The 27,216-nt window shown below is 40.0% G+C and overlaps 1 protein-coding gene across 2 annotated transcripts in view; it reads left to right on the plus strand.

The window, feature by feature from the left end:
- negr1 (neuronal growth regulator 1) overlaps positions 1-19,778 on the plus strand; it is a 136,376-nt gene extending 116,598 nt beyond the window's left edge. For both annotated transcript variants that reach the window (XM_088312966.1, XM_088312967.1), the window contains one exon: positions 15,378-19,778. In XM_088312966.1, coding sequence (XP_088169092.1) covers positions 15,378-15,478 — 101 coding nt within the window. In that variant the 3' untranslated portion in view covers positions 15,479-19,778. The remainder of the gene's footprint in view (positions 1-15,377) is intronic.
- Positions 19,779-27,216: the final 7,438 nt, after the last annotated feature.

Raw genomic sequence — 27,216 nt, forward strand, 5'->3', positions numbered from 1 at the left:
AAGTTGGGGGTGTCGCTACGGCTGGTATTTGCTGGGACACCACCGGGTGGTGTTTGCTCTACATTTTAGGGCCGATTCCCATGGCGGTTTTTACATTGCGAAACAAGTTAAAAAGCAACAACAATGGGGACTCTGGAACATTTGCCTGCCCGGACAAATGGACCTTGATGATCAGATGATACAACCACGTGACACAACGAGTCGGTCATGTCATCTAATGCGGCTGTTGTCACCTGTACAAACGCAGGAGTATAAAGAGGCCTTTAGTCTTAGTTTATCTGGTCTTGCCAACAACACTACTTACTGCCTTGCCCCTGGGTCACTTTTGGCCTCTTGAACTTGAACTGGCGCTTAAACATTGCCGTGAAAGTGTCTTTGAGGCGTCAGTGCTGCGCCTCTTCTTGGCCTTTCATCGGCTGGCTTTGGCCGTATCTGAATTCAAGAAGGTCCTCAGCACAGCACCCTGCAGACAAATAGCACACCTCTCATTGGCAGAAGTGTGGCAGGAGGACTCAACGGTGCTCTCGCAAAGCAGGATTCCCCCCCGTTTGTGTTATCGTCTCTGTCCAAATATAAAGGGATTTTTAAACAAATCCTATTGACTTTCTGGACTTGTTTCACCTTCAACAATGTGGTGTTATCGACTGTGTGGATCCATATGCACTGTCCTTATAGCGCAGCACTGAGTGAGGTGTTCTAACCTCTCAGAGTCCTTTCTGTCGTCTTTTCTTTCATTCCTCATTTAGCTCTTTTGGCAGAATATATCTGTGGTGTTCCCTCTGCACTCTCTCTTGTGAACTTTGCACTCATGGTAGGTTTGCTTCTGCACAATGTTTAGAATTACTTTTTGCGCAAAGCACAGAGCTTCTCCCGACGACATACTTTGTAAATAAATTAAACTAAAATCAACACCTTCTTCAATCACTGTCAAGCCTCAGGAAAAAGCTCTCATTCAGACCAACAACGGACGACAGGTCTGGATAATAACCCCTATTAGAAGCAGAGTAGATCCACCGACTTTCCCGCTGTCTTCCAAATCTTTTTTATTGACAAACCTCACCTGAAGAGCTTGAAGTTTTTTAACGTGGTTAGAAAAGGTCATGGCATTAAGAAATGGCATTCTCTTTGGGGTTGGGGGTGTATTGCAGTTAAATAAGGTTAGTTCTATCAGCTCAATTCCAGTTCTCTCTGGCTTAGCTAAGAGATGTTTAACCTTACACTAATACTGAAAGCTATCAGTGCAAATTAGTATGGCCCAACCAGACAATAACTCATCGAGGGGATAGTAAATATATTAAGTATTTTACTGTATTGTATTGTACTGTATATATTATTGTGTTATATTATACAGTAACAAAAATATTATATATATTGCACATTTTGATTTAATCTACTGCCTCTGTGCTTTGCTGGTGACAGCCGAGCTGTTGACTCATACTGGTGATTTGGATTTTTTTCTGAAGGTGCCGCAAAAAAAAACTGCAATCATTGTAACGGTGACAATAGTAATTTAGATCATTAATTATTTGTTTGCATATGACATATGCCGGTCATGAAATCCATCACAACGCCCGGCTCACTCGCTTTTCGATCCAAATATACAATCAGGCACGAGCACGGTCCTCTGATTCAATATCTTTTTATTGAATCTATTAAATACACAATGCAAATACGAGGGCTCCTTTAATGTAGCATACTAGATGAGCCGCGCGCATCACTGGGCCGATCAGTATATAACTTCATAAAGTCAAATTTAAATTTAAAGTGTGACGTGTATTTCAAATCATTCTATTTGGAATTCACCTCTCAGGAAAACGACACAATGTGGGACTTGCAGGCATCCCCAGAATTCAGAGTATCAATGGATTTTCACCGGTTACGCATGTGGGTGTGTCACAAGCTGAGATGGGAGAACCACGGCACCTTGTTAGAGCATAACAAAGGTGTTTTAACAATTTGACTTTAGCGTGTATGGGAGAATATGCTCCATAAAGCACATGGCCAATTCTCTTTTTTGTTGTTACACTGTTTGTTTGTGTGGTTATTTTCTTTTTCTTCCCTTTTTTCCACTTACTCTTTTTAAAAAGGTTGCACTTTCAGTCCATTGCCGAATAAATGAGCAGCCAAAGCAATCCATTCTTCGTAAAATAAATAAATAAATAAATAAATAATTGGTCCCCGGAACCTATCAACCTGTACTTATAATGGGTCTGCATCTTTGTTGACAATTTGTCACTCAAAGCTACACACAAATGGCTGTCAGGTGTGTCATTTTAGTGTAGTACTCATGTGTACCAGCAGAGGTGGCAGTGAGTTGTCCGCTGTAAAACAAAGAAAGAATTTGATTTCCAATCACATTGTGCCACCTTGTATAATGTTACATAATTAGATTGTGGATTTTTTTTTTTGGACGTTTCCAATATTTGGCAAGAAAAAAAACAGATTACCAATTCATGGGCTGGTTGATTGAAAACTAAAATAATTTCATGCCTCCCCCCCGTATGTGCCAATATAGCATTTTCCTGAAAATTACCTAAAGTTGATCGCGATTGTTTTTTACACTTGTTCATAAAACACAAATAACCAGAGGCCAGAAAAAGATTCAATCAAAATTTTAATTTATAACGTGCTAATGCTAATGTGAGCGCTCATTACCCACGTTAGATCAGATCTGTTATCGGCAAGCCATCATCTTGTCACAAAAGCATAAACGCTTCAACCGCTGTGATACAACATTAGCCAGGAGGTCAGTGACATCGGTGGCGGTAACGTTTCCATCAAAGGTAATGCATGTGCATTGAAAATACAAGACAATACAATTTTTTTTTTTTAAGCGCAGGGCATATCTTGCACATTTCTCAATTCATTTTCATGAAGTTTACTTTTTTCTTTTTTGTCTACGCCAAAGCATGTGCTGTCAATATGGAAGGCAGCATCAATTCGCCCGTATGAGCTTTAACGTAGCCCAAGTTACCTCTATCTACCGATTGTTCATATCCATGGTAATGACAATAATGTGACTTGGTTCCCAGCATGCATTACATGGTGCACTCTTGGCCATATGCGTTTGTGTTATCAGTATTTTTTATTTAACTGTCACATTTATAGTTTTTTTTTTGTTATACTATTTTCTTTTTGAGGGGGGGCATGATTGCAATGCTCCCCATAGCATTGCTTGGAATAGTCAAAATTCATTCGTTATTGATTGACAGAACCAATGAATGACTATTTTTCTCACACGTAGTACATATTGAAGGACTCGAAGATTGATGTTGTTTTCTTTTGTTGTTGTAAATTACAAGATTATTCGAAGATATTATCTTTCTACGTTATAAATGATTAAGATACATAACGGGACAAACAATCGGCAAACATCTGCCAATTTGCTGATGATTTTTACTGATGTTAGAAGGGCTAAAATCGATTGATTTAATCAGCAGTCCGATTAATCAATCGGGCCCTAATTTACATATGGTTCATATTATTCAAAAGGAGAAATTGTACGACCATCATGTTTTGGGATGAGATGCCGACCTTTGCAAGTAGGGTTTATGTGTGTGCGTGTGTGTGCGTGTGGCTGTCTGAGTGCTTGCGTTGCATACGTGTGTGCGGTTTTGGTATTGTGGCACTAGAATTATTTTCCAAAGGTTGGCAGGTCTGCAAACTTTACAAGTCCTTGCAAGCCAAGTGTGTCCCATTTGATGGTAGGATTTGCGTATGGCTGTGCGCATTAGTTGTGGATGGCTGCTGCTGACAGTCAATGATACACTTCTTCTTGCACACACGCTTGCACAAACACTTTCCTGCACCCTGCACAGCTCAGCCGCTTCTCATTTTAGCCGAGCTCTTCTCATACAACCGCGGAATTAAAATGCAAGTGCTTAAGGGCAAAGCCCCCAAGGCCCCAAATAGAAACTATTAACTCTTTACTATTCCCCGGGCCTACCAGCTGATGAGTTATTCAAGGATCTTGACAAGGATCTGCCCTTTTTACATTCACTCATAATAATGAGAAAACGTCAATGAGCATGCTGTGAAATGCCTTTGGAAAAGGACGTAGAGCCCAGAATGATGGCCTTAGAAGTCCTAAACCCACCTTGAATTAATTTGCTTATTATTTTCCCTCATCTGCTCTAACGTGTTTGAGCATCTCACAAGCCCATCTTAGGTCTGCCACCTTTGCCTTTTAATTAATTGGAACTGAGGAATCCTGAACCATGTCACTTGAAAGCATACTTGCAGATTATGCCATTTTGTTATTCCTAATGCCATCTAACATGGAGAGATCCTTTTGATGGTGGGCGACTCCCAGTGGGGCCCCAGCCGTAGATCTGCATACGAACATGAAACAGCTGAATACGAGGGAATGTGCCTTTCACCGCTAGAAGCTTTTGATATCACAGAGAAATATCAAAGACATTCTGTTATTGTTCACTTGCCTTGCTTTTTTGAATGACATTGTAGTGGAGCGCAGTGGTGCATTCGCTTTGATATATGACATTTAGCAGATTGATGAGTAACACACTTCTTTGTTACAGATCAGAGCAAGCCTTGGAGTCTTTTAAAATAAATGTAAAAAAGTGATTTGTAACTCCGCCTCAAGAATATATACATGTATGTGTATTTTAAGTACCATTAAAGTGCTTTAGGAAGGTGCTTATTGAAATAATATGGAGTTGAATCTTAGTGGAATTTGCTCACTAAATCAGCATTGGTAATTGGTCTGAATTATTTTAGGGGGGAAAAAACTGACAGCTATTGCAATTTTAATTCATTTGACGATTTTCTTCTCAATGTACAGTGACATTTACAAAAATGACACAAAAGGCCATTACACCATTAAAAAACAATTCAAGCTATTACTGGAATAACGCAAGGAGACTAAAGAGGTTTTGTGAGAGGGGCAGGTCTTTCTCAAGTTTTTAATAACTACTTGCCGTCAAGTAAAATTCTCTGTTTATGTGTAATTGTGTATATGAAAATGCATTTTTTAAACCACAAAATGTTTTATATTTAGTACTAATTTACATGTTCTTTGTATATAAATGTCAATAAAATCATTGTCCACTTAGCTACATTGATTAAAATCTATCATTTTGATACGTATTGTTGTGTAGAACGCAAAATTCATGACTGCAAAATAGTGCAAATATTATTGATGAGATAATTAATATTTAATACACGTTTGACATTGAACCTCTTCGTCATAATGACGTCAGCCGTTTCCGTGTTCCTGTCTGAGAGCTGCTGCTACATTGCTAATGTAGCAGTCGTCTTATTTTATGTCAAGATATATATTGATTGAAATACAACATTTCTCTTCATAGCTCTTCAGAGCATGCGGTTCTAACCAGACTTCAGAGAAAATTCACCGAGTCACTTATTTTGGTTCTATTCCGACTCTATTTCACTTTAGCGATCAGCACACTTAGCGACTCCTTGTTTGCCTCCTCGGCTAAAACGCTACTTTGTGGGGTAGTTTATTTGTCGCCACGCAGTAGATGATCCGCATCACGCAGCTCGTAACTGCTGTTGTGCACGGACTTGCATATAGTACAAATAAAGTCCGCACGGCTGCGGTGCAAGATAGCATGGCGCCAAGCATTCAAGCAGCGGCAAAATTAATTACTTCCGCGACTGCGGGCGACAGCTCGACACTTTTTTTCTTTTAATCAGTACGGCGCTGGTTAGTGTGACCTCCTCTGTGAGCGTGGGGCACAAGAGCCCTTAAAAAAAAAAATGCAGCTTTGACGATCTCGAAATTCTGACACGATTTCTGTCCCAGAACGATAAATCGTTCAGCCCTAATTGGTATCCAAACTCAATAATTATGTTCTAGATTATTAACTAATTAGACATTGTTTAATAAATTGTCTGTGGTGTTCTGATCATTACTTTCTCGACAGATTAAGCGAAACTAGCACTCTTAGCCATTCTGCTATAATTATATGTATTGGAATGAAGGCAATAGATGATGATGACACAGCATGTGAATTGTTTGGCTATGAAGCGTCTGTTGCTACCTGTACTCAGCTCAAATGCATCACTAAGTCAATATTGTTTTACCTTACGTATTGGTTTTAGGCTTTTTTTTTTTTTTGGAGTGGCTTTACACAGAAAATTCTGAAGGAACCCTGAATTAAAGGAGGTGTTTACATGCATCGATAAGATCATGGCTGACACTTTTCAGTGTGAGATGATGATCAGCCCTTTTCTGTTGTGCTAAACATTATTGTCATTGCACAAAGAGCACACAGCTCAGCACTTCTAAGCCATTATACAGAATGCACTCAGAGCAGATTGAATGAGCTTGTATATCATACTTAACTTTCAAATGTACCTGCTTGCCTTGAAAGGCGCACTTTTCTCATTGTTTAAAACAGTGGAACCTCTAAAGCAAGATTAAATAGAAGTATTTAATTGGATAAATGTGACTTTAAAGTGGCAAATTCAAACCATTGTCATGCATGACATTGCACTAGACCTTTGAATATTTTTGCTGCATTCCGTCTTAGCTAGTATCTAAGGAAAAAGGCTGTGAATATTTAGCTGATTTGGCATTTTGGAATGGTTAACTTCTGTTTATATTTGCAGTTTGACTTGCATGGCAGTTCAGAATGTTAAAATGTTGCTTCACAAATGCTAAACAATACCAAACATTTGCAGAGGTGGGCATTCTGACCGCATTGACTAATTTTTTTTTTTCCTGGAGTCATTGTAATATATCATATCGGAATTAAATCAATTTCACACGCGGATGTTTCACATGATGACCTTTCCACGTTTTTAATTTTACCCCAAAATATTATTTGATAACCGATTTCTATGACAAATTGGCAAATTTCCACATTGGCGATAATATCAAATGCCACAGACTCACCCAATATAGAATTTGAACTCATATGCATATGCAGTGAGAGTTGTATTTAATTACTTATTAAATGGATATATTGTTGCTTTCTTTTCTCTTTTGAAATACACACATCGTCAAAAGTGCTCTTTATTTAGTCCTGTATATTCTTTCATCTTAGTTTTTCATGCTTTTATTGATATTGCAGCAGGAGATGCTGGTAAATCCTGGTGGATTTTATCCGGCTCTGAAGGTGAATTTGAAAGCAAGCTACTTGTACACTATTGTTGTAGGTGTTGTATGTGGTGTGAGAGGAACATTTGGAACCACTCCTGAATCAATGTTCCTCTCTTTAGGAGACTAAAGCTTTTATCTGGACCTCAGGCAGGCAGGAGGAAGCCAAGTGGGGAGTAGGGACTGTATTGTGTTCACTGCCTCTGGTTCTGTGTTTGTTTAATAATGGAATACTTCATGTGTGACACCGTCGAAGCCTGTGGGCGTGCCCTATCCAAAGCTGAGAGTTAGGAATATTTTGCTTGCACAAACTGTTTGGCATGTGGCACGATTGAGTTGTGACTCTCCTCCTTCCTGCCTCATGCAGTGCAGCTGCAAGACATAATCCACTGCCCATGCTAATCACTTGGCAATTGATTTGGTCCCGCAACTTCTGTAAACGGCTGATGATCTGAGTGAGATCAATGAACGGCTCAGAGTAGGCAAAGACAGTAGGGCCGACCGACCGGCCGGTCAAGTTCAAGCTGCAACTCGGAATGAGTGAGCTCGACGTGAAGCGAAATCAAGTCCGGTTCAAGTAGCCTCAGGTGAGAGAAGCGATAACCAGCCGGTTGGCAGCGATAAACTTATCTTAAATCAATCAGGACCAAAATACACGTAGCCCTACAGTTCACGCATGCGGTGTTATCCGCACCATCTCGGGAAACGATAACAGCGAGCAATGTTATCATAATCCTACATACATAACAGCAGGAATCGTTATTTCCGGAACGTACAGAAGGCAATGCATGAAACGGAGGACAGAAAGACAAGGTTGCTTCCTGGCATGAGATCAGATGGTATCAGGCTGTATTGATGGAGAAACTCACGGGAATGGAACTAGTATGGGTTGCTCATAAGTGGCCAGACTGTCATTGTCATCACAGTGGGGGCGGAGGGGGGGCACAGCAACTGACTCAGCAAAAGCTTTGTGTCTGCAACACAGAAATAACCCCCTGATAAGAATTAACGATTAGACAGGGCAGGGGAATTATTAGCGAGAGTGGGCATGAGAGACCCAAATATGAGAAGGGGATTATTAGAGAGCGGGGTGGGCTGTTGGTGAGGGGTGCTGTGGGAATTTGCTGCATGCTGACACCATTTGTTTGTCTCCCTGTGCATTTTATTAAGCCTCAAACATTAAACAGATTTAGAGGGAGCAGTCAAAGTCATTGAGTAATTATACTTTTTGAAAGACTGATTAAAAATTCAGCTCTTTCTGTTTATTCCTGGAATGTTTACCCTCTAGGTGCTGGGGGGGAAATAATAAAATATCTTTTTAAAACAAAGATTTACCCAGGAGACGTGTTTGTAAAATGCATCATTTGCAGGCTCCCAAATTCCAGACATCAAGAGTTGAACAGATGGGTGCAATAAACACAAAAGCAGGCCATTCGGGTATTCCAGTTCTCTCCACTGATAACTTGGTAACTTTTTTCTGTGAAAGGTTTGGAATCCAAATAAACACTGCTTAAGACACAAGAGTCAAGCAAGGACTCGAGGCATCCTGACAAGGAGGGCAATCTGTAAGGAGAACTCCGGAAATGCCTTCCCTAATGAGATTCCTTCCTCAGCTCACCATGTCATGTGTCTAGATACCCCACTGATTCGTTGATTGAGTCAAGCTGAAGGCCAGTCTCCCTTCAATCAGAGGCCCCCCGCTCACTCAGCCAGCTATCAGGTGACCCACGCTTGCTCATTCCCTCCCTCATTCCGAGCCCGCCGCTGAGAGGCCATTAGAGCTTCAGACCCAAAAAGCATTCAGTTGGGTGTTCATAAATGCTCTGGGTCAGGTACTATGATGTGCTGGGAGAGGGGTTGCTGTGAGGCAGTTAAATGATCTCTGAAGGCTATTTTGATAATGGAGGCTTTTCATTACTTGCTGCAATGCAAATGATTGGTGGGGCTAATGAGCTTGAAGGTGCATGCGAATGAGTGCTCCGAGGAATTGCCGCGCGCGCTGATCATAGCCAAGGTGATGAATCTCGAACATCAAAACCGCTCGCCTTGAACGAGAACAGGATTAGAAATGATTAGACTCTCGGGTCAGTGAGTCTAGTTAGCAATGTCTCAGGCTGACTGACTTGGATGCAGCGTGACACACATGGTTGACACTCATCGTGCTGTTTGTTGTTGGAATGATTGTACTGAAAAAGGGCCTTAGGCACAGCTTGTGAAAAGAAAATGGATGGCGACACATTCTTTGAGGGCGGACGATACCGCCACTAAATGTCCTGAGTGGTTATCGACCAACCATCTTGCCCCAGCTTTTTCAGTGCATTGAAGATCCTTTTGGTGGCTGCTGCGACCCTTGCATCTGGAGGGATTTAACCCGCTATACAGCTTGTGTGAACAGGATTACTTTTGCCACATGTGGGCACTCTCGCACGAGCCGTGAGGACGGGACCACAGGCCACTGAGTTGATGGTCAAGGACGCTAAGCCCCACCCCCCCACGTTTGGAGCCCATCTGAAGCAGTGTCCTTTGGGAGAGTGGGTTACTGCCTGGCTGGCTGGCTTACTGCCTGTCCACGCGTCACTCCTAACGACCTGCTTGGGGGATTATACCGAGTCGAGGGATGAATCATCACTCAGCAATAAAAGAGCTGAAATTTAAAACACAAATCAATACAACCACACCAGTGAGTCTCCTTGATTCTTGACAGGTTATCTGTTGGCCAACTTTGGATTTTGGGAGGTTTGAAAAGAGTGGGGAGAAGGAAGAGGCTGTTTTTTAATGAACTGTCTTATGCTTGGGAATGATGGGAATTGCTATATCCTAGCTACATTTTATCCTCCAATCCATTTATTTGCTTAGCGTATTCTTTTAGGGTCACAGGGAGTTTGAACCAAGGAGGATTGCCAATCAATCACTGGGTAAAGAAAAAAATTGAGGACTAACGCTTTAAAAACCATGCAAATGCCGTCTTGGAAGAGCTTTGAGGCATTGTTTGCTTTCTAATCATTGTGTTTAAAAATTACTTTTTTTTTGTTGCTTAAACTATTTAGCCTCAGAAGAGTAATGACTAATCCATTCCTAATTTTTTTCTGAGTTTGACTCGATGACGATGATATTACACAACATTATATTGCTGGGAGGCAATTTTGTGTGTGTGTGTGTGTGTGTGTGTGTGTATATTTAGGGTTTTTTTTGTGCAAATGGTTCTCACACAAGGGTGTTCCTCTGCAACGCACACACATACGCAGATGGTGCTACGCACAAACTCCAAATAGAGTGTCACTGTTGCATATTTCAGTATGATTCATTGTCTGTGTCGATAGTGAGTGAGGTTCATGGCCCTAACATTTGTTGTACATATGATATGTGGATGACAAAACTGCTGTCGGTGGAGGTTTGGAATGATAAGGGAGGGGATGGACAAGGAGGGGGAGTCTGCTTCGTATTCCCAGCAGACTATCGCTGATGGCTCCAGTCCAGAACGACAGCACGAAAGCAGGTTTTGTTTTTCATGACTTTGTGTCTTGCTTTGCGGAGGCTTTTTATTGTCATTGTGTTGCAAAACAGTAATTGAAGCATATCGCTTTCATCCGTGCACGTTTCTGAGCTCTCGTTTGCCTTTGGAGTTGTGTTGTCATCCCAACGCTCGTGCACCTTGTTATACTTTATTTATTTATTTATTTTACGATATATTGTCTCAGGGCTGACACTTTATTGTAGCCGTGCGCTGATGTACATGGCAATTAAATTGAAGCCCCAAAGAAGCTTCACTTCAATCACTGTCTTCTTTCACCGCTCTCAATTCTTTTGATTTCACTTCTTGCTTCCATCAGCCCCCCCCCTCCCCTACTCACACACGCACACACTCACACACAGACTCACTTCCTCTGACTGTCTTTCACCTTGATGTTAATAAGCACATTAATGGTGTTGTAAGACAGTTCCAGGTTTGCAAGTTAATTAGAATGGCAAGTTAAAGCCCACAGAGTGGAAACAATGGAGGCTTTGCTTTTGCTTTTTCACAGTGACACAAAGAGATAATAAGCTAAAGTCAAATACTGTGAGCAAGCGGCGAGCAAGTAACTCTGACAAACCTTCTACCTGCCTCTAGACTTCCTATTGCATGTGGCCTTTATTGCTGTTATGCAAATGACAATATTAGCAAGGGGCTGATAATAACTGCATATAGAAATGAAAGAGGGAAACCTGTCCAATTGATGTCGCTGTGGTGTGGCTGGAGCACAATGCAGAGCTCTCAGACTCGGGCAAACACTGGGCTGGCTGAGCAGGACGGGAGCTGTTGCCATGGAAACCTTTTCTTGGCTCACTCGCCGAAAACTGTGTCATTATCCTGTAGTGCCGATTGGAGAAGAGAGAAGAGGAGAGCGCGCTACTGAGGAAGAAAGAAAGATGAGACAAAGATAGAACTGGAAAGACAAAAGGAAAAACAAGAACCAAAGAGCCCCGCGTCATCAAATTGTGCTCTCATTTGGACACCTCAAACTGATGCTTTCCCCCTCTCTCTGTCTGCCAGTGGAAACAGAATTTGCTCCATAATAGCTAAACAACTTTGGTAGAAGCAAATAATGTGTGAAAATAGCAGATAAAAGCACTACTGTCAGGTGATAATAGGACAGGTGTCACTTTGTTCTCTCCCTGCCATTGTCAAATACAAGCTCCTTGTTGGCTAAAAATCACATTCACTCTGTTTTTGTCAATACAGCACAAACAGAGTGAAAAATGCAGTCCAGTCTTCTTAAAGTGTGACATGTAGACATGTGTATGGGCTACTAATTGTATGTGTGTGCTTCTATGCTTGTCACTTGGGTGGTGAGTGTTTGCATAGAGTGAGGTCCACATCAAAGGAGTTACACTGAACTAATTATATTGGACGTGTAAATAGAGACACCCTGCTGATATGGGCGTTGCACCACATGATTTCCCCAGGTGGAACGTGGCTTGTTTGCACTGCCTCTTCGGGCTCGGCGCGTGCGTCTGCGCGCTTTATTGAGCTACGAGGTAAAAGAGTAAGTTGGAATTGAGGAGTAGCCCCTCCCAATGAAATGCTGCCCTGTCTGACACAGCTCCCAAGAGAAGCCTGCTCAAATTACTCTGGCTTTCTAATGGTCACACGAACAGGACAAAGCCATATCTCTTCTCGCTCCTGAAGTTCTACTTTTTCCAATCACTTAAACATCACAACTCAAAATGCTCTTCTTGAGAAATTAAATGTACATGAATGACATGAGCCCCGTCTTTATTTTGCCATTTTTCCTGTGTCTGTTCTCAGCTTTAAATTACATTACCCAAGTATTTAGTTTTCTTAGTAATAGTATTTAAGGAACATTATACTTTAAAAGTTACTTTCATCCATAAAAATCCCCAACACCTACACCCAGCGAATTAGTTCAGCAATGCAGTGACATGCAACGCAATTTTTTTGTAAAAAAGAATACTGATTTCAAATTATCTTTTATGAGGGAAAACTCAACACTGATCACCTACTATAGTGGCACCACAACCATGGCGCAACTTTGATTTGGACCGCTCTAATAACGAACATTTCTCATAGAAATCAATTATATAAAGAATCATGTGATTCAGAGACCACGTCGACTCCATTGTTGAAATCAGAGTTCTTCGTGTTCAGCAGAAGGAAATCCAAGGGAACAAAGATTGAGCTCCCCCTCTGGGCCTTACAGGTCGGACAATGTAGCTGCAACCGCATGCCATCCTCTCAAAAGCCGGGAAAAGGGTCTCAGGAGTACTTCAGTATGCACGCATTCATGCCACGAAACGTCTGCTCATAGACAATAATCAGAGATCAAGTGGGTAGTCCAATGATCCCGCCGAACAAATTGTTTACACTGTGTCGACAGTTTTTTCTCCTGAAGGTTGTCGGAACCAGTACCAGCAGACCATCAAGAATGACAATACATGACTCAAAAGGTGTGAAAGAATGAAAGGATTTTGTTACTGAATTTAGACAACTCAGTTTCCTCAGTGCGTAAATTCTCTGAAGGCACTTCCTCAGGATCACCTCTGTTGGAGGAGAACCGCCAGTGGTCATGAAAGATGGTCCTCAAGTGTTTGTTCTTCATCACCGCCTCAGCTCATGACCGCTAGCTCTTTCTGTCTTCTGGAGAAGATCACCACAATTTTCTTGGGCTTGCCGATGCCCAGTTCCAACCAGGAGTTGTTGTACCACTCACCAAACTGCTGCAGAGCAGGTCCATGGTGCTGAGGGGGCCCGACAGAAGGGACAGGAAAACTCTATCGTCAGTAAACATCACCATGAGTTTGGTTGTGAGGTCCTGCACTCATTAGTGTAGAGCAGGGGTGTCAAACTCCAGTCCTCGAGGGCCGGTGTCGTGCATCTTTTCCATCTCTTCCGGCTGTAACACATGCTGTTTCAAATGAGCAGGATACTTATTAGGATTTATCAGAGCTTGCTGATGAGCTGATCATTTATCACTTGATTCAGGTGGGTTGCAGCTGGGAGAGATTGCTAGAATGCAGGAAAGCGGCCCTCCAGGACTGGATCTTGACACCCCTGATGTCGAGGATGAATGTAGTGGTAAGACGACACAGCCTTGTAGGGAGCCTGTATAGCCCGTGATAAGGGATCAGGACTCTCTGTTCTGTGAGCGATTAAGTCCAGGATCCAGAGAATAATCATAGAGAGCGAATGAGAATTCAGGTTGAAGTTCTGGTCGAGAAGTCCTGCCTGGGTGTGGAGCTGAAGAATGTTATGCATAAGAGAAATACGACAACAGAAGCCTTGCTTTAGTCTTACTCCACTGTGGATATTTTTCCCTTTTTACTGCTGTCGTTTCAGAAGAAAAGTTTCACCAAAAGCCGAAAGAAAAGGGAAAAAGTCACTTGAGTCGAGAATATCATTCAGGATACCATATTATCTTCGCGTTATTTTGGTAGTCAACAAGTCACTGATGGTCATCACGATTAGTTGTCTCATCGAATCGTGTGTATATTGAATCATATTGCGACAGTGAGCAGCTGATCTGATATTACCATCATCTGAGGCGGGGTGATCATCGGGAATTTGGGGAAAGTATGTGAATTTTCCCGAACGGATGGTGTATTTCTGGGCTGGTCCTGACCATTGGGGTTGTTAATTTGCATAACTACAAAAATAATATTGAAGAATATTAAATTGGTTGTCGACGTATTTGCCCGTTGATGTAGTCGTGACTAGTCGACTAATAATGGTAGCCCTGAACACGAGCATCATTGTACTATATAATGTGCTTCTAGTTCAAGTCAAGATGTGCTGTCCTAACAGATGAGTTTTGTGAGTTTGGAAAATTACTCTTAACACTAACGAACATAGGTTTGACATTCTCACAGTATGGGATATTTAACATCTTTATACCTACACAGCACATGTCAGAAAAAAATGAAATCATATTGGCATAGACCTACGGCAAACCTAAACAAACTTAAATTTGTCCGTCATCTGTGTAAGGTTGTTTTTTCATGTCTAGTCACGTAGAGCCCGTTCTGTCTTCTGGATTGACTTTTGGCTCCAATGCAAGCGGACTATAACATCAAGCAAAAGTATCTACAGTTTTACTGTATTTTCACCAGGAATTAAAAGTAATGTGTCACACCTCTTTGAAGTTCCCAGAAATTGTACTTGGCAGAGGTAAAATTAGTTCCTTCATACTTTTGTAGCTCAATAACCTCAACACAACTCATTTTATTTTGAGCGGAAGTACATTTGTCTGCCGATTCTCTTAATCATGTTTATTCAACCTCATTTCATCATTAAACTTGTCCATGACTTTAAAATATGACTTTATTTGAGAAGCATCATTAATATTTTAAATGATCTCAATTAAAATTGTGTCTCGTGCAACACTTCATTGAAGATGAAACAATTTGTGAGCCTCACAAAATAAAAGAAGAGACTAAATGGGATTTGTCTGCACATATTCAATTAATCTGTTACTGTGCTTTAATATGAGGAATGTTTAACGACCAAATGTGAAAAGATTTGATAATATTTCCCAAAATAGGCTTTGAAAGGCACAGATTTGTTTTTTCATTAAGATCAAACATCAGCACTTTTTCTTCTGATGCAATTCTGTTTTTTAATGTAACAAAACTTCTCCTTCAGAGAAGCCAACTGTACTAACTCAAAGTGGGTAAAATAGGAATGACTTCCATCAGACGATAGCGTCATTCACAGGATTCTTGTCCATGTGTCAGTGTTAAGTTTGCTGCCGAGTGACGGCGCCACCTCAACTAATCTTGTCTCGTTTCCCACCCGCAGCCCCCAACACTGCGCCCTACGGGAGTACAGGAAGTGCGCACGTCCCGATGGCCTGCCGGTACCTGGTCCTGGCTCTGACCACCTTGATGGCGGCGTACTAGCGGCGGCACGACGAGCACTATGTGACTGTCGAGAGCATTTACGAGTCTTTGGCAGCATCGCCCATGACTGGATTCCAATCGGGAGCAGTTTGTTGCGAGGCAAAGAGGGGAAAATAATCATTATTTTTCTGTTTTTGTCACGGTGTACTTCATGTAAATACTATTTGTTGGTTTCTTTATTTGCATTTTTATTTTTTGATTGATGGATGAATCAGCCCCTCCCACTCCCTGGCGTCCAATCATATCAAACGCTCAGCTTCACTCACTTGATATTTGCATCTGTTTATCTATCTCACTATAACGAAACAACTGTGCCAATTCTCTCAGTGCAGATGATTACCATAACAATGTTTTTTTGAATGTATTGTGAGTAGCTAAATGGAAGAAAAAAAAATCCTCATTTTACTATGAAAAAAAAATCTAAAGCAGTAGTCACCTCAATTTGTTTGCTTTTAGTTAGTGTCCCTGATTAACAGCTCGAATCAGGCGGTCAAACATCGAAAAGTCACCTGTAACATATCTTTATCTTAACAATGTTTTCTTGCTTTTTAATTTGGACTTCAATCAAATGACTATGTACAGAAGACAGCCTTGCTTCCCCTCACAGATATAAATATCTTGTCACGTTTGTTAAAGATCTGTTTCAGTCGAGAGGAAAAAGCCCAGCTCATGTGCTTTGCATACATCTTGAAGGTTTAGTGATTCACTGTTTGCATTTTGGGGGAGTGCTTTGCTCCTCTTTCTTATATAAAAGTGTTCCTTCTAAAATAGATCTACACCTTACAGTGTTGTTGCATTTTAAAACGGTACGGTATCTGCTGCTCTCACAAATGCCAAGAAGTCGGGAAGAGGTCATTTAGAAAATATGAATTACGACCCCCAAAAAATTTTCTGCATAATGGAAAATCTGCGCATAGGGCATTTGATAAAAATAGAATTTTTGGGGGGGCAAACATAATGATTTAGATATATATAAATATACATTAACATGGGATAGCAAATTCTGACAAAGCTAATAGAAACAGCCTAATATAGATTATATGGCGGGTTAGTGGGCACCGCCGTAGTTGTGTGACATCAAACAAACAGGAAAACTTTGTCCTGACTCGATACGTAGGAACTTCAACTTTGATGACCAATTTGCCCAGTTCTCTGCAATGCAGCATTTGTACCAAACCAACTCTACGTTTTTCGTAAATAGGATGAAACATTGCTGAACATGTTCCCAAAATCTACACGCGGCTTCTCCAAAAGTACTGTATCTTTAAATCCTGCTCACTTTTCACCCCAAGTATTTAACCTGCTAACAGCTAAAAACTGCAAACCAATCTTGAATCATCCATGGAGTAAGTTAGCAGCCATCTGAAGTCTAAATCTAAAGTCTAGTCTAAATCTATTTTTTTTTTTTTATTTTGTTAACCGAACCTGCTGACTTCTGACTTTCACTTTCAGTATATGGCATAATCATCTTCCAGTATCTACCGTATCAATCTACAATGTAAGAAGATACTGCAATGCCTTAATAGTAACATACTCACTAAACGACATTTAGACGAGCTACTAAATGTTCGTTTGACATACTGTATTATTGAATGTTCCAGCCAAACAAATTGTCCAAATCTATCAATTGGGCACAAATTGAAAAGAACATTTACTCAGTTGTCGTGGTGTCAAACTCCCAATATGCTCACATGAACTTGAAACTGCAAATCTTCTAGTAAAATAGCCATGGCAGTTAAAAGACTTTAAAGCACAAACACTGTTATTGCTTCTACGTTTGGTTTTGTGGTGATTTATTTTTATTGTTGGCTTGTTAAACAAATTCTAAACAAAAAAAAAAAAAAAAAAAAAGAGAAAAGAAAAAGAAAAAAATCTGCACCATATGGTCTCGTTTAAATGTTAAGCTACAATGAACAATGAGTGAGGAGTATATTTATTCACTTCCGTTATAAAAACATTGTATAAAAGTACACAACCGATTATGTGACGCTCATTTGATTTGAATGGGCACAGTGTGGCATTGATTGAGGTCATGACTGTCCGGGGCTTTATTTGTCGAGTAAAAGAACAAATGTTTGCAATCGATTGAGTTCCTTTTTGAAGTAGGGAGAGGGCGTGCACCAATATTACAGTATTCTAGAGCAGACTCAATGTGTGTGTGTATATGTGGAGAAAATATAGATACAGATGTATCTTTAGAGCCAGTGTGTGTAGTCCTAGTTTTCACACACTTGAGTGTTTGACGTGCAGAGAGTGTGCTTGTGATGCATGTCGACATGAAACATCAGCCTTTTTTTTTTTTTTTAATGTATTTATTTATTTTTAATCACAGTCGCCTATCATTTAGCCTGTGGCATATTTGAGGATAGCCTGAAATTTTGTTGGCAGTAACCACCTGCTAGTTAAGTGGTGCCTTGAGATACAAATGACTTAACTGATAAGTTCTTCGAGATACGAACTATCGTTTGGCTGATTTATTTATTTAATTTTTTTTTTGCTTTGACTTAATGTAGCTCTCTCCATAACACGCCATAGTTTGGCAGAGAACAATTCTTCCAAAAAAAAAAAAAAAAAAAAAAGGAGGCTTCAAACTGTCTATTGCCGCTCCTACTGCTAAATTCAACTTTGCCTTGGAAGTCCGCTAGCTTAATGCTAACTCATAATGGAAATCGCCATGGATGGGCTAACAGATAGCATCTACATCTCCGTTTTAAGGAACAGATGTTGAACACACACTGCTGGCAAAACACATGTAGACAGACAATAGAACACGAGCATATATTCTTTATCCTCTGCGAAAAATGATTGATATTAATGTATATTAGTGACTCACTTACAGTGACAGCTGGACCCGTTTGGCATTTCCATTCATTTCAGTTGTGAAAGATGATTTGAGGTATGAGCGCATTGAGTTACAAGCGTGGTCACCTATTGAATTAATCTCGTATCTCAAGGCACCACTGCATTCCTCGTCAAATGTACTGGATGTTGAATATTTTGGGATGAGAAATAGTAGAAACGATTCCCTTTTATTAATTCAATCTTATTTGCAATAAAGCCTTCACGTTCCGACACTTAAACCCATATGTGAGTTCATGAACGCTCATCGGGGTTAGTCCCAGTGTAGCTGCTGAGTCATGATTATTGTGGCATATCATGCATATTTGTTGGCCCTCGAACGCGTCGTGCCAATACTTGGCTGAGCCCAGATGGCCAGATGCCATGGTGCACACAGCATATAGGATTATCCTGCTTTTGCGCCCGTCGTCCTTATTGACTGCACTGTTGCTCGCTAAATCTTCTGGCATATTTACAAACACAAAACACGGTTCATTTCATCCCAAAATGCATTGAGGGGTGGCTCGGATTGTATTTTGTTTGCACAAACTCGAATCACATGATGTTGAACTCCCTGTGTGCTCCAACAGGCTTTTTCATGATGATCTCCAGTCCAAATTAAAATGTTGATTTACAAGCGGAAAGCTCACTGCCTCACCTCCCTGCTGACATCAAAAATCACCTCATTTAAATAAACCCTTGCATGGAGAGCAGCCCCACGCTTGAAGCTTGAAATGAGCCATCTCCATGTATCAGGATCCGACTGATGCGTTCAAATGCATACAAGCCACTCTTTATGCCAGTCCCGGGACCCAGAAGTACTGTACTGAATGTGCCTTCAAAATATTTTGTCAAACACCAGAATGGAAAAAGTTAACCTTTCATTTGAGCCGCATTTACATCAAACTGTTTCATTTTACTTGGGCAATCTTAATCATGCTTGTGGGCATACCAATTGATTAATAGATCTTGAGAATTTGACCAATTGGGTAGAATTTGAGACCAAATGGAGCGTACTCCTTGCAGGGTTATGTTTAGGATTACTCAAGCAGCAGAGGTGCTGTGGATTTCATCGCTATTAGTTTGCTGTCAAAAGAAGCCCGATGTGATGTCAGCTATGCCGAGTTAAGCTACGTATGGATGATGTAGCACAATTCCTGAGTAGCAATATTCATGATATGAAACAAGTTTAGAAATTTAGAATGTTGAGATTTCATCAAATAATAATGCCGCACGCTGACATACTCCTGAAAAATTCTTAAGCAAGCGCCGAGACGTCATAATTTCACAGGGTTTGCTTCAGTGCAGCTTTTTGTTTGCAACCCATTTCATGACACCTCTCTGTCCGCCCTGCACTAGCCTGTTGCGCTATGCTGTGCTGAAAAGTAGATCGGTTACGGTACAGTTTGTTGTTTTTTTTTTTTTTACCATGGAAACGCCAAAAAAATAAACTAAAATGGTGTAGCAAGCATATTGCTTAGGGGAAATGAGGCTTCAGAAATTGCTAGCTACGGACTAAAATTACAGTATTTTAAAATGAATATTGCAGTATGTACAGTCTTTCAGTCCTTACTTTCACTGATAATGGTCGGAATTTATTTTTTATCCATTTACACGTTTGTGCGATAGAATCAAAATTATATGACTCTTTAATTATAGCCAGAAATGTGCTTCGCAGTGACCTTTCAGCGCCTAAAAAAATCAATTAAGGGAGCAAAAGAAGAGATAAAATTGCACTTTTACTAAATTGGACTGCTTTTTCATCTTGTTGGATTTCTACACTTAATGACTCCAAATACCAAGCATTGCATTTGTGGCCCTCAATATAAAATATGCAGGGTACAACTCATTCTTTGCCGCACATTTTTTCGGCGTTTAAGGTGATAGACACACCACCTGACAGTTACTTTCCCTGCAGCTACATAAAAATAAATAAACTAAACAATGCTTCTTGGCGGAAATAGGTTTCAACAATCAGGAGCAACTCCTCTACCAGTCAGAATGCATTGACAGTAGTGAGTTAGTAAAAATATGGGGAGGTGAGATCACTTGGAAGAACTGACAAAATTGCGCACACAATGTGATGTACTGTGTTTACAAAAAGAGTATTAGGGCCACACAAAACAACTAATTTAAAAAGTATTAATAGTAATGTTTGGTATTAAACTGACAAAAAAAATATGTGAACGTTTGTGTGTGCGTGTGTATAATGTACATTAAATGTACATACTATGATGGATGGGCAACTTAAATACTGGAGGGGGGTGGCATTATTTTTCAACAGTGCTACTGAAGGTGTTATAGGACAATACTAATGTAAAAAATGCTATTTTAAATTCAGAATTTAATATATTTCACTTTTGACACTACATTTGTCAATTCAAATAAAGCATCCACTATCTAACACAACAATACAATGTTTCAGGCAAAAATCAATTTAATCACATAATTTTTTGGTATTTTAGCAGTTTGTTTCCACTGGCTGCAAGTTGCCCATTTTCTGAGGTATATCGGTATGTGTGTGTGTGTGTGTGTGTGTGTGTCTATGTATGTATGCATTTATCTATACATATAGATATATGCATATATAGATTTATATTTATATTTATTTATTTAACACCAAACTTTATTATTATGACTTTTAAAACTTTGTGGGTATAATGTGTATATATATATATATATATATATATATATATATATATATGTATACACAGTTATGCATTATGTAGTTTGTAATCATAATATTGTAATGACTTTTTCCTCATAAAATAATGTTCCTTTCCTGAAATATTCCCACTTTTTTTTTACTATTTTTATTCGGTGTGGCCCTAATGCTTCTTCATAGCTTTAAAATTAATACATTTATTCAATATATCAAGCATAGTGATTTGACGCCCCTACTGCTCACTTCTAGTTGATTTAAATCTGCGTCGGTCCTGCAGGAAAATTAGGTAGCGTGCAGCTGCATGGTGCTTTTTTTTCCCATTATTTGTATTTGTGTTTTTATAGTTATTCATTTGATTTAGTTTTTTAATGAAAATGGGTTGGCTTTGCTTTTAATGAAACTACCTACCTTCCTACCCTATGCCTTTGTATCTTTAATTTGGGGATATGTTGTTGCATTCTGCCGTCTGACTCCCCCCAGCAGTCACATTGCACCTCCCTGAGCTGCATACTGAGTTGTGAGCGTCAAAAGAACAACACAAACACACTCACATTCACTTGGTGAACGTGTTTGACACATGGAAAGGCTGGAATAAGTCTTTCCGTCAAGCAAATGCGGAAGACAAAATGAACTTTGCCCAACAAAGTAAATTGGTAAAAACTTCAACAACAACAAAAAAAAGAATGCCGGCGCGGCAGCTGCCATTGCTGGAGTGGATGTTTGAAAAGTATTTGTCAAATGAGGCCTCCTTATTTTGCCACCCGTGGAAAATAAGTCGTGAAATGTTGATAACGTCAGGCTGTAAAAGCCACTTTAAATGAGCGACAGTCAATGCAATGCTGCTGTGTGTTTATTGGGTTGGTTTGCAATGCTCACAATGGCGCCATGAGTCACCTCTTTGTAGCAACTGGTCCTCATTTTCGTTTGTTGATCGAAAGCAGGGGTGGAGAACCTAATACATGGCCCATGTGAGCTTTTCATTTGGTCAGCCATGCAATTTTGAAATCTTACAAAATCTCAGAGGAACTTTTTTAAAAAGCGGCCAAAAATGAAACACACAAATACAAGAACAAAGCTCGTAAACTAGAGTAATTATCATTTGCGTCATATTTTTTTTCATGCATTTAGGATGGCCCTTGGAAAATGGTCTCCCACTCCTGCTCTCTTCCACAAATGCAACATAATATGTTTTTCTTTGGTTTACTGTTAAACACACAGGTACACATTTAATGTGTTAGTGTTTGTTCAAAAATCATTGATGGACTTTCTTATTCTGAGGGCACCATAGGATCAACTCTTCTTTTTAGTATTTAATGTTGAAGATATGATGGTATGACTAAAGAAACGGTGTGAGGAGTATGGAAAGGTTTACTCAAATGTGTTTGAAGGTCCTAGATGCCGCTTGTATATTTATAGGCTCTAAATCACTGGAATGATATGAATAAGTGGCACTTATATACCTAAACCTATATATATATAAATATATATTTAAATATATAAATATATAATGATATTTGTCCCAATATGAGAAAATCCATGTACTTTAATTGATTTAAAGCTTACATTGTGTACAGTATAGCACGTATGCAAGTCCATTTTCATCATGTTTGATGTAATTTTGTAGCAGTGGTTTGATACTAATAAATGGCAGTCGATGATGGAATTGTAAAAACCTGAAGTTTGCTTCTTTTGTGCGTTCCAGTGGGGGTGGAACAGTAAAAAATTGGCTTAGTGTCTGTTACAGTCAAAAGGATCCAGATTTGAATCTGAGGCAATGTTCACACTGCAGGTTATGATGGATAAATTTGTATTCTGAATAATAAAAAAAAAAATGGTATTTAACTAATTAAATTTTGTTCAGCGGTTCTCATTACAAAAACAAATGCCACTTCTAACGTGAATGGAAATCATGTGTGAAGAGACAAGCATGATCACGTCGCCATTTGATGACGTCTATGTCGAATAAGAGCGACCTGAGCATCCAGCTGCAGTCACACGAGTTACACATCACATATCCGCTTTATATCCACGTAAGTCGAGTCGGACTTGAAAAAAAAAATTAAATACATTTACTGGTCCCGTTGCATGAAACAAATACAATTAAATGTCTCATATAGGCATCTCACTTTAGCAGCAGTATAAAAATAGTTTCTAGTATCCGTCTATGCTTATGTGGGTTTTCTCATATTTTCATTGATGATTCTCAATTGACATACATTTGCCTGTTTTTTGTGATTTTTTGTCATTTATGTGTGTGTGTGTATATATATATTTCTTTATTTATTTACTAAAATGGCAGGAAGAAATTACTCAAGTTAGAAAAAAATAGTGATGTACTATATACTTATCTTGAATACAGCCGTGACTTGATTTCAACTATGAGAGGGTCCACACATTCAAGTTCCTGGGAGTACAGATCTCCGATGACCTCTCCTGGACACACAACACCACAGCAGTGGTAAAGAAGGTCCACCATCGTCTGCATTTCCTGAGGGTCCTCAGGAAATTCAATCTGGACAAGAAGCTGCTGCTGGCCTTCTACTACTCATCCATCGAGAGCCTGCTGACCTACTGTGTCTCCACCTGGTACAGCGGCTGCACTGAGGCAGACCGAGTGAGGCTACAGAGGACAGTCAAAACGGCGCAGAGGATTATTGGCTGCCCTCTCCCCTCCCTGTCGGACATCTACACCTCCCGGTGCCTCAGCAGAGCTCTCAATATCGTCAAAGACATTACTCACACCTGTTCGACCTGTTGCCCTCTGGCAGGCGCTACAAGTGCCATCAAATCAAAGACTAATAGAGCCATCTCCATTCTGAACTCTCACACAAACACACAACCACCCTTACCTTGCAGAACAGCGACGTAATGTGTTTTTATTTATCCAATTTTGTATTATTTTCCATCTCATTATTTATTCTTTTATTTATCTAATTTATATATTTAATTAAATTATTGTTGTACTGCACTGGAGAGGGGAGCTCTCTAATCTCGTTGCAAACTGTGCAATGACAATAAAGGGATTTCTGATTTCTGATATATTTTAGCATGATATAATACTGGTGAGCACGTCTGCATCGTAATTCTGAGGTTCTGGGTTCAAATGTTTTCACCTGCCTTTTTGTGAGGAGTTTACATTTTATCTCCGTGCTTGTGTGGTGTTTCTATACATCCTCTGGCTTCCTGAATATACAAAAACATGCATGTTAGATTCAATGAAAACTGTGATGCGTGAATGATTGTGCCCTGCAACTGAGCGGTGATCAATCCAGGGTCTACCCACGTCTTGACCATTTCAGCTGGGACACGTTCCATTTCACCTGCAACCCTTATGAGGATAGGCGCTACAGAAAATGGATGTTAAATATTATGTTGGATCATCTCAATAATTTGAGCAGACAAAATGCAGTGCACGGAAAGAGTCAGAGTCGATTGAACTGGAGTTTTAGATCATTATAGATATATAGTTGACCTTGCATACATCTATATATTTTGCCACATTTTTTCCAGTGTGCAGGTTATCTTTTTATTTTTTTGTACCAAACTTAAGTGTGACTCCTACTGCATGAATAAATCCACTTTACTTTCAATTCACATGAACTTTTCCTTTGACAGCAGTCACCATTGTTGACGCTGTGCCTTTTTCAAAAATGACTTTCTTCAAGACTCTGATTGGCAAAAACCGCCTCATACAAATGGAGATGTTGCGTTTTGCATGAATGTGCATGAACTTTGTCATTATGTTGATATTTAGTTTCATATTTTCTTTCAATACTGTTGATGGCAATATAAAAAAATTCTAGCAGACATTTGGCCGTAGTCTTTAAGGAGACATACTTTTTTTTTATGACAGTCAAGTATCACTTTGATGAGACGTTCATAGTTGAGCTCCAGAAACTGGTGCACGGGGGTTGTCATTGTGATGAGCTGGTAAAGAGTTCAACGCTGTGACGGGAACCACAGGACATATAGGTCCACCGGGACAATGGAAACTGCTAATTGCCCACTCACATCAGCACCCCCACCCACTGACTCTTTACTTCTTGGCAGCCTTACTATTGAGTGTAACGGCATCAAGATGAACTCTGCAGCACACGTTAAGTGGTCCAATAATTAAAAGCCATGGAGATTGTCAAGATAACACAGCTGGCTGCTTCAATTGCAGTGGCTTCAACAACAGGTCTCCCTCGGCAGTTAATTGAGGCGAGGCCATGCGGTTTGAAAAGTTGGGCTCTTTTTTTCACTTGTTTTAAGCCTGATCTCACCTGCAGACACTGCAGCGGGAAGGAGAGAATGTGGGGGGCTTTGGCAGGGATGCAAATGAGACGAGGTGGACTTTATAATCCTGAACGGCTGACTTGGTCCAAAAAGTGACAGCAGTGGAAGGCAGACAGCGAGTGGTGCTTGAGACTCTTGCTAATGAGTCTCTGCTCTGGCACAGCAATTAAGAGCGGCCAAAGTAGGACATTATTCAACAAGCATATTGTTGTTGTTGTGCAGTGAAAACCACATGTCGCATTTTGGGGATTTATTTTCAGGAACAAAAAAATAAAAAATATCCGTTTTGCAGCTATGTGTTTTATTTGAAAACGCACACATCACAGACACCCGTTATCAGACAGATTTAGCACCAGAAATCGAGAGCTGGGTTTTTACAGCCATCACAGTGGATTTGTGTGTTATGTGAAATCACTCCATTCCGTTTTCTATACCACTTGTTCTCATTCGGGTCAGAGGTGAGCTGGGGCCTGTCCCATTTGACAGGGCACACTCTGTACTGGACTAGTCACTTGCCAATCGCAGTTACAGCTTTGAAACTGGCGGATTTGTTAAACGAGGCTTTTAATGGGAATTGGCTATGCTGTCTTCAACAGAAATGATGCAGAAGTAAATGTATCACTTATTAATAATAAATAATCGCCAAGGATGAAAGGTCATCGTTATATATTATGTGTTTGTATGGCACTTGCCACCTTAGCGTTTGCGCACAAACTGGAACCTATCGTAGCTGACTGTGGCCAAGACTGTATAGGACTTGTCACCAAACAATCGCAGGGCATTGCATTTAAATTCAACAAACACATTTAGACAAGTTAGTTGGACATGTTCACATCAATCAGGCTTGGTTGAATGAAAAGATCTGATTTCATCTCGTTACATCCTGCTCCAAAACACATAAAACCTGCAATTCCCTGACAACCTATCCAGGGTAAACCCCACTTATCCCAAGTCAGCTAGGATAGCCTTTCTTTAATACAAAGTCATTGGAGGAGTTGTGGTTTCATAAGTACAGTTGAACCTCAATTTGATGCACTGATTGGGGGAAGTAGTCGTCCAATAGAGCAATTTGTCCATTACTTTAAATACTGGCAGAGGGTCTGTCAGTTTGCCAAGGTTAAAATTACATGACGGAGGGACAGACTGACGATTAAAGTTTTATTTGGCTTAAAATAATGCCGAATGACAGACCTGTAAAATGTAGTAAATTGTCCACCTCTGGGACAGAGCATTTGTGTTTTCACATATTGCAGAGTTAAAAAGAGGTATTTCAAGAGTCATTAATTATTTAATGATTTCTCCAAAACAAATTGATAAAATCAAAAATGCAAGCTCGTTTCATTTTCCTGATGAAAAAATACACGTCGACATTTTATGAGTGAAAATTGAGCTATCCTGGCTGGATGGTGCCTTTAAACGACATCTCTTAACAAAACAACCCTCACTTCAAAACAATGACAAATAGTAGTTTGTTTAACAGAACAGACTTGGAAGAAGGCAGTTTTATTTCACAAAAACGCCAAAGTGAACGAAAAAAGCTAAAAACTAGCTACCTAGTCACTAAATTCATCCCCAAATGCAAACAGCCACACACCGTAGCAGAGGCAATAATAATATCCGCTTACAAAATCATCTGAAATGAGATGTGCTCTGAGAGAAATCACCCAACCATATTTTCTATGTGATTTGAGCTTTTCAAGCATGACTGCCAAGAAAACAAAAAGTAAAAATTCAGACAGAAGATCTCTGTGTGCGTCTTACTTCAATTTCTGTGACTATTGTATTTCAACTTAGTGTCCGTTAAACTGGCCCTAATTTCACACTAAGTAAACTCGCGAGTAAACCACGATGAGATTTTTTTAAATTTCAGGACACAGTATAAAGCCATCTTTGGGGGACATTTTTAATTTGTTATTCTGTGAGCTTTTTCTCATGTGGATGGAAAAAGGGTTGGGGA

The sequence above is a fragment of the Idiotropiscis lumnitzeri genome, chromosome 13 (assembly GCF_059441095.1).
Source record: "Idiotropiscis lumnitzeri isolate Australia: NSW breed Sydney's pygmy pipehorse chromosome 13, RoL_Ilum_1.0, whole genome shotgun sequence".
In the NCBI taxonomy this organism is placed as follows: Eukaryota; Metazoa; Chordata; class Actinopteri; order Syngnathiformes; family Syngnathidae; genus Idiotropiscis; species Idiotropiscis lumnitzeri.